Source organism: Marmota monax, unplaced genomic scaffold, assembly GCF_021218885.2.
Source record: "Marmota monax isolate L192 unplaced genomic scaffold, Marmota_monax_Labrador192_F-V1.1 WCK01_AAM20220418_F8-fsc00052, whole genome shotgun sequence".
NCBI lineage: Eukaryota > Metazoa > Chordata > Mammalia > Rodentia > Sciuridae > Marmota > Marmota monax.
This window is the reverse complement of record NW_026693473.1, coordinates 6,431,471-6,449,145: the sequence shown is the minus strand read 5'-3', so window position 1 is coordinate 6,449,145 and position 17,675 is coordinate 6,431,471. Positions and strand designations below refer to the sequence as shown.

The window sequence follows — 17,675 nt, the reverse complement described above, 5'->3', positions numbered from 1 at the left end:
GTTATTGATGGACCTTTGTTTACTTGTTTATATGTGGTGCTGAGAATTGAACCCAGTGCCTCACACATGCAAGTCAGGCGCTCTACCACTGAGCTAGAACCCCAGCACGGTTAAGACTCATATAACCCAATTATTTCACTTCTAACCTTTATTGCATTATCTCACAATATCAATCTAAGTTTTAGATATGTTGAATTTGAAATGAAAGGTTTGTAGCACAGTGGTAGAGGGTTTGCCTCATATGCGTGAGGCACTTGGTTTGATTCTCAGCACCACCAAAAAAAGATTCAAGTGAGAAAAGTACATTAAAGCAGAATTGTCTTGTGGGCATAGAAATGTGGCTTTGGATCTACAGATAGATATTTAAAAGCCATTTTTTTTTCCTTCTGGTAGTATAAGCATACAATCTGATATTTCAAGATTATGATATAAAAACTTTGTATTAAAAGAGTAGCAGTATTTGGGACTGGGGATATAGCTCAGTTGGTAGAGTGCCTGCCTCACATGCCCTGGGTTCAATTCCCAATACCACAAAAAAAAAAAAGCAGTATTCAGCATTTTTTTAAATGTGTATTTTAATCATTCTTATTTTTTTTTTTAATGTGGTGCCGAGGATCAAACCCAGTACCTCACACATGCTAGGCAAGCACTCTATCACTGAGCCACAAACCCAGCTCCAGTATTTAACATTTAAAAAAATTTTTTTAGTTGTAGATGGACACAGTACTTTTAATTTTTATTAATTTTTTAATATTTTTTAGTTGTAGCTGACACAATACCTTTATTTTATTTATATGTGGTGCTGAGGATCCAACCCAGGGCCTTGCACATGCCAGGTGAGCGCTCTACCGCTGAGCCACAACCCCAGCCCTACTTTTTTATTTTATTTATCTAATGTGGTGCTGAGGATCAAACCCAGTGCCTCATGCATGCTAGGCAAGTGTTCTACCACTGAGCTACAACCCCAGTTTCTTACCATTTTTATTATACATTCTTTAACAACAACAACAAAAATCTCAAACAGCCTTGTAGGAGCAGGAAAATGGTTCAAAAGATTGTGGGTTGCCACTTGAAATTGTGTTTAGAAAAATTGTTGGAAATGTAATGGTATGGGGAAAACACACAACACAAAATTGCTTATACAATATAATTGTAGCCAAATTAAAATACACAAATAAAAACATAGAAGGACTAAAATTATGTCATATCTTAGTACAGATTAAGTATCCCTTACCTGAAATTCTTGGAACTGGAAGTGTTTGGGATTTTGGCATCTTCACATATGTATAATCATATATCTTGGGGATGGAACCAAAATCTAAACACGAAATTAATTTGTTTCATATTTACCTTTTACATATGGTCTGAAGGTAGTATCATGCCATATTTTTAGTACACCTGTGTTTTGACTGTGACCTACCACATGAAGTAATGTGTACAGTTTTCCATTTGCATCATCATGTTAGCATTCCGGAAGTTTCAAATGTTGGAGTGTTTCCGATTTTTATTTATTTGTTTCTCTTCCTCCCCTTCATTTTAGATTTTTAGATTAAAGGTGCTCAACATGTATTTGGGATTATAGGTTTGTTTTTCCACTTTACTATAATATCACATATAAGTTTCATAACAAGAATTTTTTATGAGAAATATTTCACAGAAATAATAATAAAATGATCAGTGTTTCTTCTCATGTAGCATGCAAATTATTACTAAAGTTTTACTATGCACCTAATGTTTCTGTACAGTACTTTTTTTTATTAGCTATAGAACAATGTCATGTTCATCAATATCATCCAGTGAGCATTTAAAAATACACATTGGGCCAGGGTTTTGGTTCCGTGGTAGAGTGTTGCCTAGCATGTGTGAGGCACTGAATTCGATCCCCAGCACCACATAAAAATAAAAAATAAAGGTATTGTGTCCATCTACAAGTAAAAAAAAAAAAAAAACTACACATGTCCCAGAGATGACGATTAAGTAGTTAAAAGTAACACCCCATTTTTTTAAAAACTCCTCAATTGATTTAAATCTTTAGGATTAAAGAATTTTACCTATAAGTATAAGCTGTTTTGTTATGTTACTTACCTTGCTTTAAGCAGCAGATACCAACTCTGAAGCCTTTACTTACAGTTAATTATTAAACTTAAGGGGAAAACAGCATATTTGAGTCACAGAAAATAAATCCAAATATGGATACTATAAAGTATTTCAAAGCTAGCTAGAAAAGAATCTTGTAAAGGATTCCATTTAATAATATTCCATATCTCTAGTTCATGATGCTTCTGGTTTTATCTTTCTTCCAGTGAATGGAGTGCCATAGAAAAAGAAATGGGTGATGGGCTACAGAGTGCTGGTCATCATATGGATGTGTGAGTACCTAGAGAACTTAACATAAACCTGAGGTGAACTTGAGTAGGGGAGTGTTAGTGACTTCTAGGCTTCTGTTTTTATCAGGTTTACTGGAATTTATATTATGTTTTGTGTGTGTAGATCTGACTTAATCTCAAAATGCACAATTAGTTTAATATTTAAAAATTAGTCTTGTGGGTCTGGGCTTGTAGCTCAGTGGTAAAACACTTACCTTGCATGTGTGAGAAATTGGATTCGATTCTCAGCACCACATATAAATAAGTGAATAAAATAAATGTCCGTCAACAACTTAAAAAATAAATTAAAAAAAAAATGGGCTGGGATTATGGCTCAGTGGTAGAGCGCTCGCCAAGCATGAGCAGGACCCAGGTTCGATCCTCAGCACCACATAAAAAAATAAAGGCATTGTGTTGTGTCCATCTACACCTAAAAAATAAATATTAAAAAAAAAATTAGTCTTGCTAGGCATGGTGATGCATACCTGTAATTCCAGTGGCACAAGAGGCTGAGGCAGGAGGATTGCCGGTTCAAAGCCAGCCTTAGCAACAGCAAGGCACTAAGCAACTCAGTGAGACCCTGTCTTTAAAAAAAGATACAAAAAGAGCTGGGGATGTGGCTCAGTGGTTGAGTGTCCCTCAGTTCAATCCCTGGTCTCTCCCCAACCCCTGCCAAAAAAAAAAAATAGTCTCATTCATATATTAAAGGAATAAAGATAAAAACCTGCATACTCATTTTGATATATGTAGAAATATTTATTTGACAAATTTCAACACTCATTTATAATAAAAATTCTCATCAAACTAGAAATAAAAGGGAATTTCTTCTGTCTGAAATTCATGTCTAGTGTTATATTAGGTGGGCACAGTGGTACTTAGGTATAGTTCTAGCTGCTTGGGAGGCTGAAATGGAAAGCTCACTTGAGTCTAGGAGTTTTGAAACTAGTGTGGGCAACATAGAGATACCCTATCTCAGAATAAATAAATTAATAAGAGTGAAATACTGACGTTTTCTCCTAAGGTCATGAACAAGGTATGGTTTCCTGTGCTCACCATTCCTAATAAACATTTTACTGCAGGTTCTACTCAGTGAATTGAGGCAAGAAAATTAAGTAAAAAGCATAAATATTGGAAAAAAGTAAAATTTTCTTTGTTCACAGACAATAAGATTGTTTACTTAGAAAATCACAATAAATCAACCAAAAACCTATGGAACTAAAAACTGAATTTTAATAGGTCAGGATATCAGATTAATATATCAGAATCAATAGTTTTGCAAGAGCTGTGGTACATACCTGTAATCCCAGCAACTCCAGAGGCTGAGGCAGGAGGATTTCAAGTTTAAGACAGGATTCAGCAATTTAGTGAGACTCTGTCTCAAAAGAACAATTTTTAAAAAGTGGGTGCTGGGTATATAGCTCCATTGTAGAACACCCCTGGTTTTAATCCCTGGTACCACAATTAGAAAATAAAAATTTTAAAACTATATGGTTTATAATAGCATGAAAACATAATACTTATTGATTGATGTAATGAAAGATGTTGGAAGACCTCTACACTGAACATAAAACATTGCCTGAAGAACTTAAAGAAGACCTAAATAATCATGTTCATGGATTAACACATCCATTCTCCCCAAATTGTGGTCCTAGTCAAAATTTCAGTGACTTTTCTATGGAAATTCTATGGACCTAGAATAGTCAAAACAATTTTGACAAAGAAAAAAACTAGAATATATTACCTATTTTTAAGATTTACTATAAAGCTATATTGTAGGGTATTGGCATAAACAGAGCAATAGAACACAACTGACTGCAGAAATAAATTCACAATTTTTTTTTTTAATTTATTTTTTGGTGCTGATGATGGAACTCAGAGCTTCACACATGGTAGGCAAACACTCTACCACTGAACTATATAACCTAGATCCATACTTCTATAGACCATTTCAACATAATGATGCTAGAAAAACTGGATGTCTATGTGGGGAGACATGAACCTTGAAACATATATCACATTTTATACAAATTAAATTTGGATTATATATATAAGTTTAAAAACCAAAATTCTAGGTTTTAGTTGAAAATATTGGAGAATCTTGTTGCCACATTGGCATAAGCAAAGACTCTTAAAGAGACATTAAAAGAAAAAAATAATGTTAAATTGGGCTTTATGAAAATTTGAAATTACTGCTTACCAAAAGAGATATCAAACTGGGCCCAGGAGTACATGCTGTAATCCCTGCTACTCAGTAGACTGAAGCGGGAGGATCACAAGTTTAAGGCCAGCCTCAGCATCTTAGTGAGACCTGAAAACAAAATAAAAAGGCCTGTGGATATAGCTCAGCTAGGAAGGCCTTGGGTCCCCTCCGTCCCCAATACAGGGGGGGAAAAAAGTCCATTTGGGGAAGGAAAAAAGAGAGGGGAGTACAGTTTCAGTTGGACAGATGAAAAGTTCAGAATACTTGATAGTGATGTGAAAGGATTTAATGCCACTGAACTCTAGATTTACAATTTGTTACAAAGGGCTTGAGTCAACAGTGCATGCCTTTAATTCCAAGGACTCAGGCCACCAAGGAGGAGGATTAGTAGGAGATCAGCCTGGGCAACTTAGCCAGACCTTGTCTCAAAATAAAAAGTAAAAGAGCCGGGGGTGGGCTGGGGCCTTAGCCCAGTGGCAGAGCGCTTGCCTGGCGTGTGAGAGGCTAGATCTTAAATTTTTTCATACAAAAAAGTGTGTCAGGTGACTGCTATGTTAATTAGCTTGAATTAATCCTGGCACAGTGTGTACTTATATCAAAACATCACATTGTACACTGTAGTTACATATAGTTTTAGTCATTTCTATCTTAAAGCTATGGTGGGGGCAAAAAAAATATTTTATATAAATAGGGCTTTCTTTCCTCAGGGCCATATTTTTTTCATAAGTTTTCCTGCATTCTGTTAATTTAGCATTTCAGTATTTGCAAGAATTCAGGATCATTTATTGACATGTTAAAAATTATTCTCAGTATATATATCTTAAAGTCTTTACCATTTATTCTCCTCTGAGGATATGATATGACAGATTATCCCTACATTATAATTTTAATCTTCAAGCCCTCAGCCCTATGGGTCCCCTTTTTTTGTTCATTTCTTAACATTAATTCTTCTAAAAGCATAGATTTAGATTTATGAACTAAAGCCAGATTTTCCTCTTTTTAATTATTTATTTATTTAATTCTTCAAGTGCTCTTCTTTTTTTCTTCTGCTGGGGATCAAACCCAGGGCTTTGTGACAAGCACTGTACCACTGAGCTAGCCCCTAAGATTCTCCTGCTCTTAACAGTAGTTATCAAGACTTTGTCAGTTACATAGATAAAATTCCTCACAATTATAGATATAGGTTTGTAATTACATAATATATACGTTACCTGCTTTTATAAGTCCCCCAAATATGTTGCTTTTCAAATGAACTTGAACATAGTTTTATTTTGTTTTACAACTTTGGTAAATGTGGTTTATTTGTATAGCTGAAATAGTCCTGGAAGCATAAACTATATGTACTTTTTATTTTCATGCTAAGGGATTAGAATTAATTCGAAAGATGCCTCTTATAATGACAGAGAAGCACTATATACACATAGCCCTTGTGTTTACAGAATTTACAGTGTAATCAGAAATAAAAACAACAGGTGAGACATTACTTTGATAAAATTTTAATTATAAATTGTTATTAAGAGATCAGAAATAAGCCCCAGCCCCAATTTCTATTATTTTCTATTATTTTCATTTACTTTTTCCTCTTGCAGCTTTTTGGTATTACTATAAATAGTTGCAATCAAAAACGTGTGTACCAATTATACCAAACTCATACTTTTTATGGATTTTATAGCCATTTTATAATCTCTTTGAACAAAAGATTCCAGTAGAGGGCTGGAGTTTTAGCTCAGTGATAGAACACTTGCCTAGCATGTGTGAGGCACTAGGTTCGATTCTCAGCACCACATACAAATAAATAAATAAAGGTCCATCAACAACTATAAAAGATTAAAAAATTAAAAAAAAAAAAAAAGATTCCAGTAGATCAGGTTTTCTTTTTAAGAAGGACTATTTTTTATTTGTTTGTTTTATTTCTAAGTCTTTGTAGTTCGGCAAAATTCAGTAAAATTAGCATACCAATTACAAATTGCCATTAATGTTTCTAAATGATAATTTTCTTTCTTTTTTTTTTTTTTACAAATGGTTCTTTTTTTGAGAGAGAGAGAGAGAGAGAATTTTTTTAATATTTATTTTTTAGTTTTCGGTGGACACAACATCTTTGTTTGTATGTGGTGCTGAGGATCGAACCCGGGCCGCACGCATGCCAGGCTAGCACGCTACCGCTTGAGCCACATCCCCAGCCCCTATGATAATTTTCACTTTTCCTAATTTGTCACTGACAGGTAGTCAGTGGTCTGTGGATCATACTTTGAAAAACACTTTTTTAGAATGTTAATGCTTTGTGTCCCAGTGAAAGTTACTCGTTTAATGCAGTGTTTTTAAAAACAGGTATGCATCTTCTATTGATGATATTTTGGAAGATGAAGAACATTATGCAGATCAGTTAAAGGAATACCTTTTTTATGCAGAAGCACTACGGTGAGTAATTAATGAAAGTTCCAGATGCAGTCCTGTGATTGATCCTCATACTTTCATTGTGTTTGTGTAGAATACAGATAATAAGGTGCTTTTTAAATGAATTAATTTGGACTGGGGCTGTAGGTCAGTGGTGGAATGCTTGCCTATCACGTGTGAAGCATGGTGTTTGATCCTCAGCACCACATAAAAAGAAAGGTATTGTGTCCATCTACAACTAAAATAAATAAATAAATGAATAAATTCATTCCCTCAGATAGTGAATGAGTTCTTATTGTATTCTCTGTGTTGCAGAGTGCTAGGTGTAAAATTATAAGAGAAGGCCTGTCCTTGAAACTGCGTAGCTATAAAACCTGCCAGTCTCAGGCATGTTCATTGGCGTATTTGTTTTTTCTACTTTCTCCAATTTGAAGATTGGGAGCAAAATACAGATGGAGTGTTGTGTAGCACTGTCACTGGGTTGTATATTGCCATTTTTAATTTTTATTTATTTATTTAGTTAGTTAGTTTTTAGTTTTTGGCGGACACAACATCTTTGTTTGTATGTGGTGCTGAGGATCGAACCCGGGCCGCACGCATGCCAGGCGAGCGTGCTACCGCTTGAGCCACATCCCCAGCTGTATATTGCCATTTTTATTCTGCATTTTTTCTCATACTTGTATCCCTTAGCTTAGTAGCTTTTAAAACTTTTTAATATCAAGGATATTGCTTCTGTTTTTATGGTATTTTTTAAAAATATTTTTTAGTTGTAATTGACACAATAACCTTTATTTTATTTATTTGTTTGTTTGTTTATTTATTTATGGTACTGAGGATTGAACCAGGGCCTCGCACATGCCAGGCGAGGGCTCTACCACTGAGCCACAACCCCAGCCCATGTTTTTATGGTATTTTCTTTGGAACCAACAGAATTCTCTGCTAGATAATCCTATTTGATTTTTTTTTTTTAATTACTGTATTTTTTTTTTCTATTCAGTTTAGGGAAATTAATCATTTTTCTGGAAGAGGTGACTTTTGATCAGTTTCCCTATTGCAAAAAAGCAATATAAGAATTCTGTTAGGAAAACAGAAGAGTAGTATAACTGTTAAGTAATTGTGTTTTAAAACACTTGCACATTGTTAGCTTTTTTCCTTTAGTGATTTCAGTAGCAGTCAGTTTCACCAAAGTATCTTTAAGTCACCAAGGAAAAGAAAGTTGCTGAATACAGTGGATTCTGTGCAGTTCCTAAAAATAATGATTAATGTATATTGACATGGCATATATAAGTAAGAAAAGTTGTAGAACCATTTGGAATGTGTGAACTTTGTAAATGCCTATCTAAATTCTAGAAGGAAGCCAGGCATGATGGCGCACCCCTGTAATCCCAGCAGCTCAAGAGGCTGAGGCAGGAGGATCTCAAGTTCAAAGCCAGCCTCAGCAATTTAGTGAGACCCTCAGCAACTCAGCGAGACCCCATCTCTAAATAAAATACAAAAAAGGGCTGGGGGTGTGACTCAGTGGTTAATCACCCATGGGTTTAATCCCTGGTACCAAAAAAAAAAATTCTAGAAGGCTGTACATGAGTTGTGCCTGGATAGTAGGAGTGGGGGAAAGAGGATTCTTGACATTTTGATGTTGTTCATTTCTGTATTAGAATCTCTTTCTCTCTCACTCTCTCTCTTCCTCTAGTAAATGTCAGAACTAGTAAGGAATTGTGAATGCTTCCCTGCACTCCTGAAAAAAAAAATTTCTTAAGATGTTAAAGGAGAAGCCAGAAAAAGTTAAATGGCAGCACTATTTTCATCCCCAGGGCTGTGTGCAGGAAACATGAACTTATGCAGTATGACCTGGAGATGGCTGCCCAGGATCTAGCTTCCAAGAAGCAGCAGTGTGAAGAACTTGCAACTGGGGTGAGTATTTTTCTTTAGGTCTTTGGTATTATTATAGCAAGGCTCATGAGGAATCAGGTACAGTTATAATACACAGTATGCTTGTACCTTTTACAGAATAATTTGTAAGCAACTGTATTAATTATTTAGTTTTCTTGATATAAGAAGATATCAGGCTCCATGCGGTGGTGCACGCCTGTGATCCCAGCGTCTTGGGAGTCTGAGACAGGAGGATTACAAGTTCAAAGCCAATCTCTGTAAGGTGAGGCGCTAAGCAACTCAGTGAGTTGCTTGTCTCTAAATAAAGTTGCCCTGTCTCTAAATAAAGATTCAAAATAGGGCTGGGGATGTGGCTCAGTGGCCGAGTGCCCCTGAGTTCAATTCTCTATCAAAAAAATAAAATAAAATAAAATTACAAAATAGGGGTTGGGGTGTGGCTCAGTAGTCAAGTGCCTGAGTTCAATCCCTGGTACACCCCCCCCCCAAAAAAAAAAAAAACATGTTCTGTATGATATTATAAGAATTTGTCAGGCCTGGTATGGTGGCACACACCTGTAATCCCAGCAGCTTTTGAGACTGAGGCAGGTGGATCACAAGTTCAAAGCCAGCCTCATCAACTTAGTGAGGCCCTAAGTATCTCAGCCAGACCCTGTCTCTAAATAAAGTATAAAAAGGGCTGGGGATGTGGTTCAGCGGTAATGCACCCCTGGGTTCAATCCCTGGTACCAAAAACGAGCGGGGGCTGGGGGGGATTGGTCAGGTTTAATTTAATTTGGAAAGGTATTTTATAGAAGTTTTAGTTTACTTTGAAAAATTTTATCCAATTAGAATCAATTTATCTCTCCTAACAAGGAGCTTTTTGTGTACTTTATTCTTTAATGCTTACAATGCATACTTGTAAAGAAAATGTTGTATCTTTTTTCTTTTTCTGTGTGTGTGTGTGTGTGTGTGTGTGTGTGTTTTGTTTTTAAACTGGGAATTGAACCCAGGGCACTCTTTCACTAACCTACATCCTCAGCCCTTTTTATTTTTTGTTTTGAGACAGGGTCTCCTTAAGTTGTTAAAGCTGACCTTCAACTTTCAATCCTCCTGAGTTGCTGGGATTATAGATATGTGCCACCACACCTGGCCCAATATCGAATTGCATATACTTAGGTCATTTTTATAATCAGCTCTGTACTGTTCAGCTACTTCACTGAAATACATTAGCTGGTACGATGAGAGACATATTTTGAAAGTATTTGTGAAGCAATGATAGTGCCACTGTTTTCTCAGTCACTTCATGGTTAACTAGTACTTGAGTGGTTTTTGTTTAATATTTATTTTTTTAGGTGAACACAATATCTTTATTTTGTTTCTACGTGGTGCTGAGAATCAAACCCAGTGCCCAGCGCATGTTGGGCGAGCGCACTACCACTTGAGCCACATTCCCAGCCCCTAGTACTTTAGTTTTAAAAGTGGTTTTCACATAGATTATTCACTTGTAACATCTATGAAAAGTAATACATATGTGTAGGAAAAGATTTCTGACCATAAGCCATTAGATTAGGTCTTTGATTTATTCCTGAACTCATAGGAAGTCCCAAGACATTTTCAGTAAGCATGGTTCTCTGTTACTTCATGTGATGGGAAGTGCTTTCATTAACAAACTCCAGTGAGTAAGGAAATAGTAAAACAGCAAAGCTTGAGGTTGCCCTGTAATGCTTGGGTTTAGGCATCCTGTTCTAGTAATAGATTCTTAAGATTCAGGGTGAGATATGCAGATTTTAAATATATTTCTTTAGTTTGGTTTATTTCCATAGTTGCTTGTTGAATTTTATCTGTTGTTGTTTGTTTTGTTTTATTTTTGTCAGAGTAATCTTTTATTTTATGTGGTACTGGGGATGGAACCCAGGGTCTGTGCATGCTAGGCACTTTACCACTGAGATATCCCTTTTTAATTTTATTTTTTCTTTTGAGAGGGTTTTGCCAAGTCTCAGGCTGACCTTGAACTTGTAATCCTCTTGCCTCAGCCTCCTTAGTAGCTGGGATTACAGATCTGTGCCACTAATTTCCTCCTTTTTGACAATTCTTTATTATTCCGGTATTAGAAATCATATTAGGAGTCCTGTGGTTATAAAGATTATGGTGCTTCTATCGAAAGTAGTAGGGAGAAATGGCCAGTGTTTTTTATTTCTGAGAGTGGAGAGCTATGAAATACACATAACATAAAATTTACAATTTTTATATGCATTTTTAGTTGTAGATAGACAAAATTCCTTTATTTTATTTATTTTTATGTGGTGCTAAGGATCAAACCCAGTGCCTCATACATGCTAGGCAAGCGCTCTACCACTGAGCTATAACCACAGCCCCAAGTTTATCATTCTTAACCATTTTTAAAGTGTATAGTTTAGTAATACTAAATATTTTTGTATTGTTGTGCAAACCCATCTCTAGAGCTCTTTTCATTTTGCAAAACTCTGTTCCCATTAATCAACTCCTCTTCTACTTCTCTGTAATTCCTGGAAACCACATTTGCTTTCTTTCACTATAATTTTGACTACTCTAGATACATCAATTTAAGTGGAATTACATAGTATTTGTCTTTTATTTTATTTATTTTCGTATGCAGTGCTAAGGATTGAACCCAGAGCCTCACACATACTAGGCAAGCATTCTGCCACTGAGCCACAACCCCAGCCCCATAGTATTTGTCTTTGACTGGCATATTTCACTTAGCATAATGTTCTCTAGGCTCATTTGTGTTGTAGCACATGTGATAGTTTCCTTCCTTTTTAAGGCTAAATAATATTCCACCAGGTATATATATCGCACTATCTATTCTTCTGTTTCTATTTTCTTTTAGACTGTGAGGACATTCTCTTTGAAGGGAATGACTACCAAGCTCTTTGGTCAAGAAACTCCAGAGCAAAGAGAAGCCAGAATCAAGGTGTTAGAAGAACAAATAAATGAAGGAGAACAACAGCTAAAGTCTAAAAATTTGGAAGGCAGGTAAAAATTCTGAGAAGTTCAACCTGGACTACCATTGGATTATTTATTTATTTAATAATATTTCCCAGCTTCATTGACCCCTCTGGGTATAGCCTGTTCCTCTAAAATGTAGTCATTACATTCCTAAGAAATTTAAGTTATCAAAAAATCATGTTATAGAAACATTTATATTAGTGTGGGGGGAAAAGGAAGAAAACATGGGGTTTCAAGTTCATAATATTACTTTCATAGACTTCCTAATTTCTATTCTTGGCACATTCTCTCTGCCCTCTTGCCCCATTTAGCAAAAAGCCTGATCATCTTCAGTACCCAGCTTAAGGGTTATTTCACTGTGAAGCCTTCCCTTATCTTCTCAGGCGATCTTAGCACTTGATTCCTGACGTTGAAGCATGGCAGTTCTGTGTTGGGTGGTTGGTTGTTCTGTGTAGCTCTCCCTGGATAACTTCAAAGTTAAGGACTGTGTCTTACATTTTTTTGTTCTTCGATACCTTGCATAGTGCTTTTCATGTAATTAATCTGTAAATATTTCTAGAAATTCAGTTCTCAGATCTGCTATCACTGTTTAGTTCGTTTTCTTTATTGTTGTTTTCATCTGACAGTCAGTCAGTAAAATGTACCAAGGCAGTCCAAGAGTGTATTATTGGCTTACACCAAATAAGTCAAAGTGAACTTTCATGAGTTGAACTGAAAAGGAAAGTGCCTGTGAGCATTTAAAATTTTTTTTCAGACAGGGTCTCACTGTGTTGCCCAAATGGTCATGAACCCCTGGGCCACACAGCTTGGATGGTAGCTGTGTACCTCTGTACCCAGCACTATTTTTATTTTTGGTACTGGGGATTGAACCTAGGGGTGCTTAACTACTGAGTCACATGCCTAGCCCTTTTTATTTCTATATCTTTATTTTATTTTTATGTGGTGCTGAGGATCGAACCCAGTGCTTCATGCATGCTAAGTGAGCACTCTACCTTTGAGCCACAACCCCAGCCCCATAGCCCTTTTTATTTTGAGACAGGGTCTCACTCAGTTACCTAAGCTTAGCTAAGTTGTGATGGCTGGCTTTGAACTTGGAATCCTCCTGCTTCTGCTGCCTCCCAAGCCACTGGGATTATAGGCGTGTGACACTGCACCTGGCTACACAGTTAGAATTTTTAAAACCCTAGACATTATTTAAACCATGTACATGCTGAATGTGTTTCATAATCCATCTCAAGAGTATATGTTTGCCAAGCACTGTGGCACACACTTATAATACCAGTACTTAGGAGGCTGAGCCAGAAAGATTTCAAATTCAAGACTAGCCTGGGCAACTTATTGAGACCCTGCCTCAAAAATAAAGTGTGTGTGGTGGGACTACAGATGGAGCTCAGTGGTAAAGCTCTTGGCTAGCATGCATGAGTATGCCCTAGGTTTAGTCCCCAGTGGAAGAAAAAAAAAAAGGTATATTTTTTCCAGTGAACCCAGGAAGGCACTTCATTGTGGCATCTGTAGGACTTGTGAGCTGATTCAGGGAGCCAATTTACAACTGTTTTTTTACACAATACCTTTATTTTGTTTATTTTTATGTGGTGTTGAGGATCAAACCCAGGGCCTCGAGCGTGCTAGGCAAGCACTCTACCACTGAGCCACAACCCCAGCCCCTACATCTGTTTTAAAGGAATAATTTGTGAACAAAATGTAGTTATTAGAATGTAGATGAGTTATATCTCTGACATTTTCCCCTCACTGTAATTTATAGGAAAAGGAAAAATAGAACTGTCTTATACAAGCAATAACTTTGGTTTTGATGTAGCCAATTAAAAACCATCTCTGAAGAGAATGGTTAGTTGAATTTATAGTGTACAGTCTATTTATTTTATTATTATTTTTTTGTGTGTGGTGCTGGAGATGGAACACAGTACTTTGTGTATACCAGTTAAGTGCTCTATCACTGAGCTACATCCCATCCAATGTCTATTTAATTTAACTAAGAATACTAATAACTTTATCTTTTATTTCAGAGAATTTGTGAAAAATGCGTGGACTGATATTGAACGATTCAAAGAACAAAAGAACCGTGACCTAAAGGAGGCCCTCATAAGTTATGCTGTCATGCAGATCAGCATGTGTAAAAAGGTAGGTTTGAGTTCTGCAAAAATAATGGATACGTTCACAAGTGCTTACACATTTCTATAAATTCTCTTGTTTGGCCCCCAGAAATATTTTTTTCATTCTTCCTTTCTAAAACTTTTCCAATTTTCTCTACCTAATTTTGAAGGATTGTAATTAAAAAGGTCAGTTATTGTGTTTCCACTTTATAAATAAACTCTCAAATCTATATGCCCTATTTATAACTTGTATCTGAAAATATGTACTGACAGTATAACTTTGATTATATGATGTTCTTGACAGTGCAGTAAAATATCATTCCTAATAATAATACCAAAAGAAAAAAAAGAAGGGATGTTTTCTGTTTTATTCTTTTTTGGGGTACCAGGGATTGAACTCAGGGGCACTCAACCACTGAGCCACATCCCCACCCCTATTTTGTATTTTATTTAGAGACAGGGTCTTGCTGAGTTGCTTAGTGTCTCATTTTTTGCTGAGGCTGGCTTTGAACTCACAATCCTCCTGCCTCAGCTTCCCAAGCCACTGAGATGACAGGTGTGTGCCACTTTGCCTGGCTCATGTTTTATTTCCTTGCCTAAGTAGAATAGATTTTTATATATGAAAATGAATAATGTCCTTTTGTTTAGAATTAAGTGCCACAAGTCAAGATCAACATCAGTTTTTCTTGGATAAATATCAGTGTCTGTATTTTATATATTTTACTTGTGTGTGTGTATATATATATGGCATCATTATAATTTCAGCTATTCAAAGTGTTAATTGAATATAATCCAAGTGTTACTTGAATATAATCAGATGAGTTGTAGTAGTAATAAACTGAAATAAAAACTGAATGAAGTATTTTAAAAGTAAATAGAACTTCTAAGTGTTTTTTGGTCTATATTTTCATTGGCAATCTGTCCAGTTTATTGAATGAAGTAGGCTAAAGCCTTTAAAAAACAATTTTTCAGTTTATAGAGTTTTAAAATTAATTATTATAAAAATAACACATGCCCATTGCAAAAATGTCAAATAATTCAGAAGCATGTTAAGTAAAAATTCTCCCCTATCTCCCCCAAATCCCTTTATGTGTATTCTTCCAGATATTTTTGGATATATATACAATTATTTAAGAAAATATACACAAAAACAGGATTGTATTATATACATTAGTTTTTGTATTATATACATATAGTTTTTCTCTTTCATTTGATATCTGATGGACATCTAACTTTGACAGTACATGAGATCTATCTTATTCTAACAGTGAATACTATTATATCTAGTTACTTATCCAGCCAATCTGAGACATTTTAAAGATGTTTTGTTTTTATTATTTGCCTTTTGTATCCCATTAAGGAGGAATGAAACTAAATTTTTTTTCTATTGTTTGAAGCCTTGGTGAATATTGATATACTTTAATGCTTAAGTATTGAAGAAAACATTCCTCTCTCATAAATCAATTATTGTAGGATATCTTATTGAAAAAAAAAATCCTTTGTTTTTATCTCTTAGTTAGGTTTTACTATTATATCTTTATAACCATGCTTTTTTTGTTAAGGCATATTTGGATTATCTATAGCTTTGTGTTAAGTAGTGTACCAGAACCATGAGAGGGATTTCATAATTTAGAACACAGTCAGTTTTTAGTCAATAATTAACTTAATCATTAAATTATTTAATTATAAAAATTAGTTTTGTCAATAATAAAACTTTTGTTTAAATATTACTTTGAATAAAACTGCCAGAAAACTTGTTTGGTTTACTAGTAGAAATAATAAGCATGACATGAGTAAGAGTTTATGGTTGAACCTTGAAAACTCAGTTTACAAGTTACAGAAGTTCTTTTTCTATTTTGGAGATAAGCTCATTTAAGAAATTCTCTTACATTTTCAGAAGCATTAGATATTTCCTTATATTAGCTATTTACTGGACTTGTTAGTTAACTTCAAAAAGCAAAACTTAGTATGCCACTAAACCAAATATGTGGGATTTTAGAATCTTTCCAGAATCACATTTTAAAGATACTTTTTTTTTTTTTTTTTAAGGGAATTCAAGTTTGGACCAATGCTAAGGAATGCTTTAGCAAGATGTAATCCTATGAAATGACTTTTTCTTCAATCAAAGTACCCCAAAACAAAGCACAAGTAAATAAAAGAAATTTAAGTTGCTACCCTGTATACTTAAAAATATACAATAAGTTGAATCAGTTCAGCTTTATTTTAACTGATTATAGTTGTGTTCCTATAGCACAAAAATTATGTATTTTAATCAAGATTAAATATTATAATTTGAGGTTTTGGGGACTGGTGCTGATTTCAAAAAAAGTTAATTTAATAATATATACCAACAGATTATTCATCAGGCTTCTGAACCAATGATTGAATGTTAAGGCGTTAGTTAATTTCTAGACGCTCCTTTCAATGCCAACTCTTTCAGATTTGTTCATGCAGGAAGTTCTTTTCCTAAGATTGAATTCCTATATTTACTTGGTGAGACCCACTAACCTGTCATAAGGGGGCATTTTCTCTTGCCTTATAGTTGAGCTGTTTGGTTTGACAAAGCTCAGCAGAAATTTATTGTGAAATCTAGGTTTTTCTTCCACATTTGTTGATGCCCCTGTAACACATCATACACTAGAAAATGCCTTCAGTTTGTGTTTTACCAGAATTTTGATACTGGTCAGAAATTTTATACTGCCAACGAATAAGTCTCAACTTCTCAGATATAGAGTGGAATACATTCTTTTGTTCCAGGAATTGCTATATAGAAAATTTTAATTGAGTAGTAGTATTCTCAACAATTCTTAACCTCAGTGATGAGCCCAATTTCCTTTGCTTGGCTCTCTGCACATGGCATTTCAGGGTACAAGATGTAGCATTTCCATGTATAAGATAAATGTGGTCAACACATGAGCTCATACCTTTATCATTAACAGCCTTCGTTTCTATTGCTTGGCTATAATTTTTGTAAAGATAAATTATATTGTTTTTTTTATGTATGTTTTGTGGTATATGTTCAGAAGCCAAGCACCCTCATTTTCGTAGCTTTGCAGAATCTTAAATGTGTACTCATTATTTCTAATGATGTTTTAAAAAATCCCCATACCATTCAACATTTGACTTTTTTACATGTTTAAAATGTTGCTGGATTTTTGTGCTGTTTGCCAAACTTATACAATAAATAAATGAAGTATTGTGCTGAGTTTCAAAGGTTTTTTGTTTGTTATTTAAAAAAGATGATCCATATACATTAATATGTGATGATCTGTGGAAATAATATGCCATGTTATACTTTAAAATATTTAATTGTATAAATGTGTCTTATACCCAAATGCTGTTTTTAAAAAAAAAATCCTGTGATGAGATCTGATTTTAAAAAATTTTTATTTTTTCCTCCCCAGTACTGGGGATTGAATTTTGGGATGCTTTACATACTAATGTATGTAAAGCATCCCAAAATTCAACCTTTTTTATTTTTTGTTTTGAGACAGGGTCTCAGCTAAGTTGCTTCAAACTTTAAATCCTCCTGCCTCAGCCTCCTGAGACTCTGGGATTACAAATTTATACTATCATGCCCAGCTTACTTCTCTTTTTTAAATAAAATTGGTAGAAGCAAAAGTCATCTGCAGGTATATACTTTTGAATCCACTGAATTGTATCATCTCTTGACTAGTGAAATGACATACCTTCCCACTTGGCATTTAAAAATCAAAAGCCTGGACCTAGGGATGTAACTCAGTAGTA

The 17,675-nt window shown here is 34.9% G+C and overlaps 1 protein-coding gene across 3 annotated transcripts in view; it reads left to right on the top strand.

Moving 5' to 3' along the window:
- The window catches only part of Snx4 (sorting nexin 4), a 65,825-nt gene extending 48,684 nt beyond the window's left edge, over positions 1-17,141 (top strand). For 2 of the 3 annotated variants that reach the window (XM_046457974.2, XM_046457973.2), the window contains 6 exons: positions 2,304-2,369; positions 6,895-6,984; positions 8,772-8,871; positions 11,699-11,844; positions 13,842-13,956; positions 15,978-17,141. In XM_046457974.2, coding sequence (XP_046313930.1) covers positions 2,304-2,369; positions 6,895-6,984; positions 8,772-8,871; positions 11,699-11,844; positions 13,842-13,956; positions 15,978-16,025 — 565 coding nt within the window. In that variant the 3' untranslated portion in view covers positions 16,026-17,141. The remainder of the gene's footprint in view (positions 1-2,303; positions 2,370-6,894; positions 6,985-8,771; positions 8,872-11,698; positions 11,845-13,841; positions 13,957-15,977) is intronic. The other variant, XM_058583530.1, reaches the window with a different exon arrangement.
- The last annotated feature ends 534 nt before the right edge of the window (positions 17,142-17,675 follow it).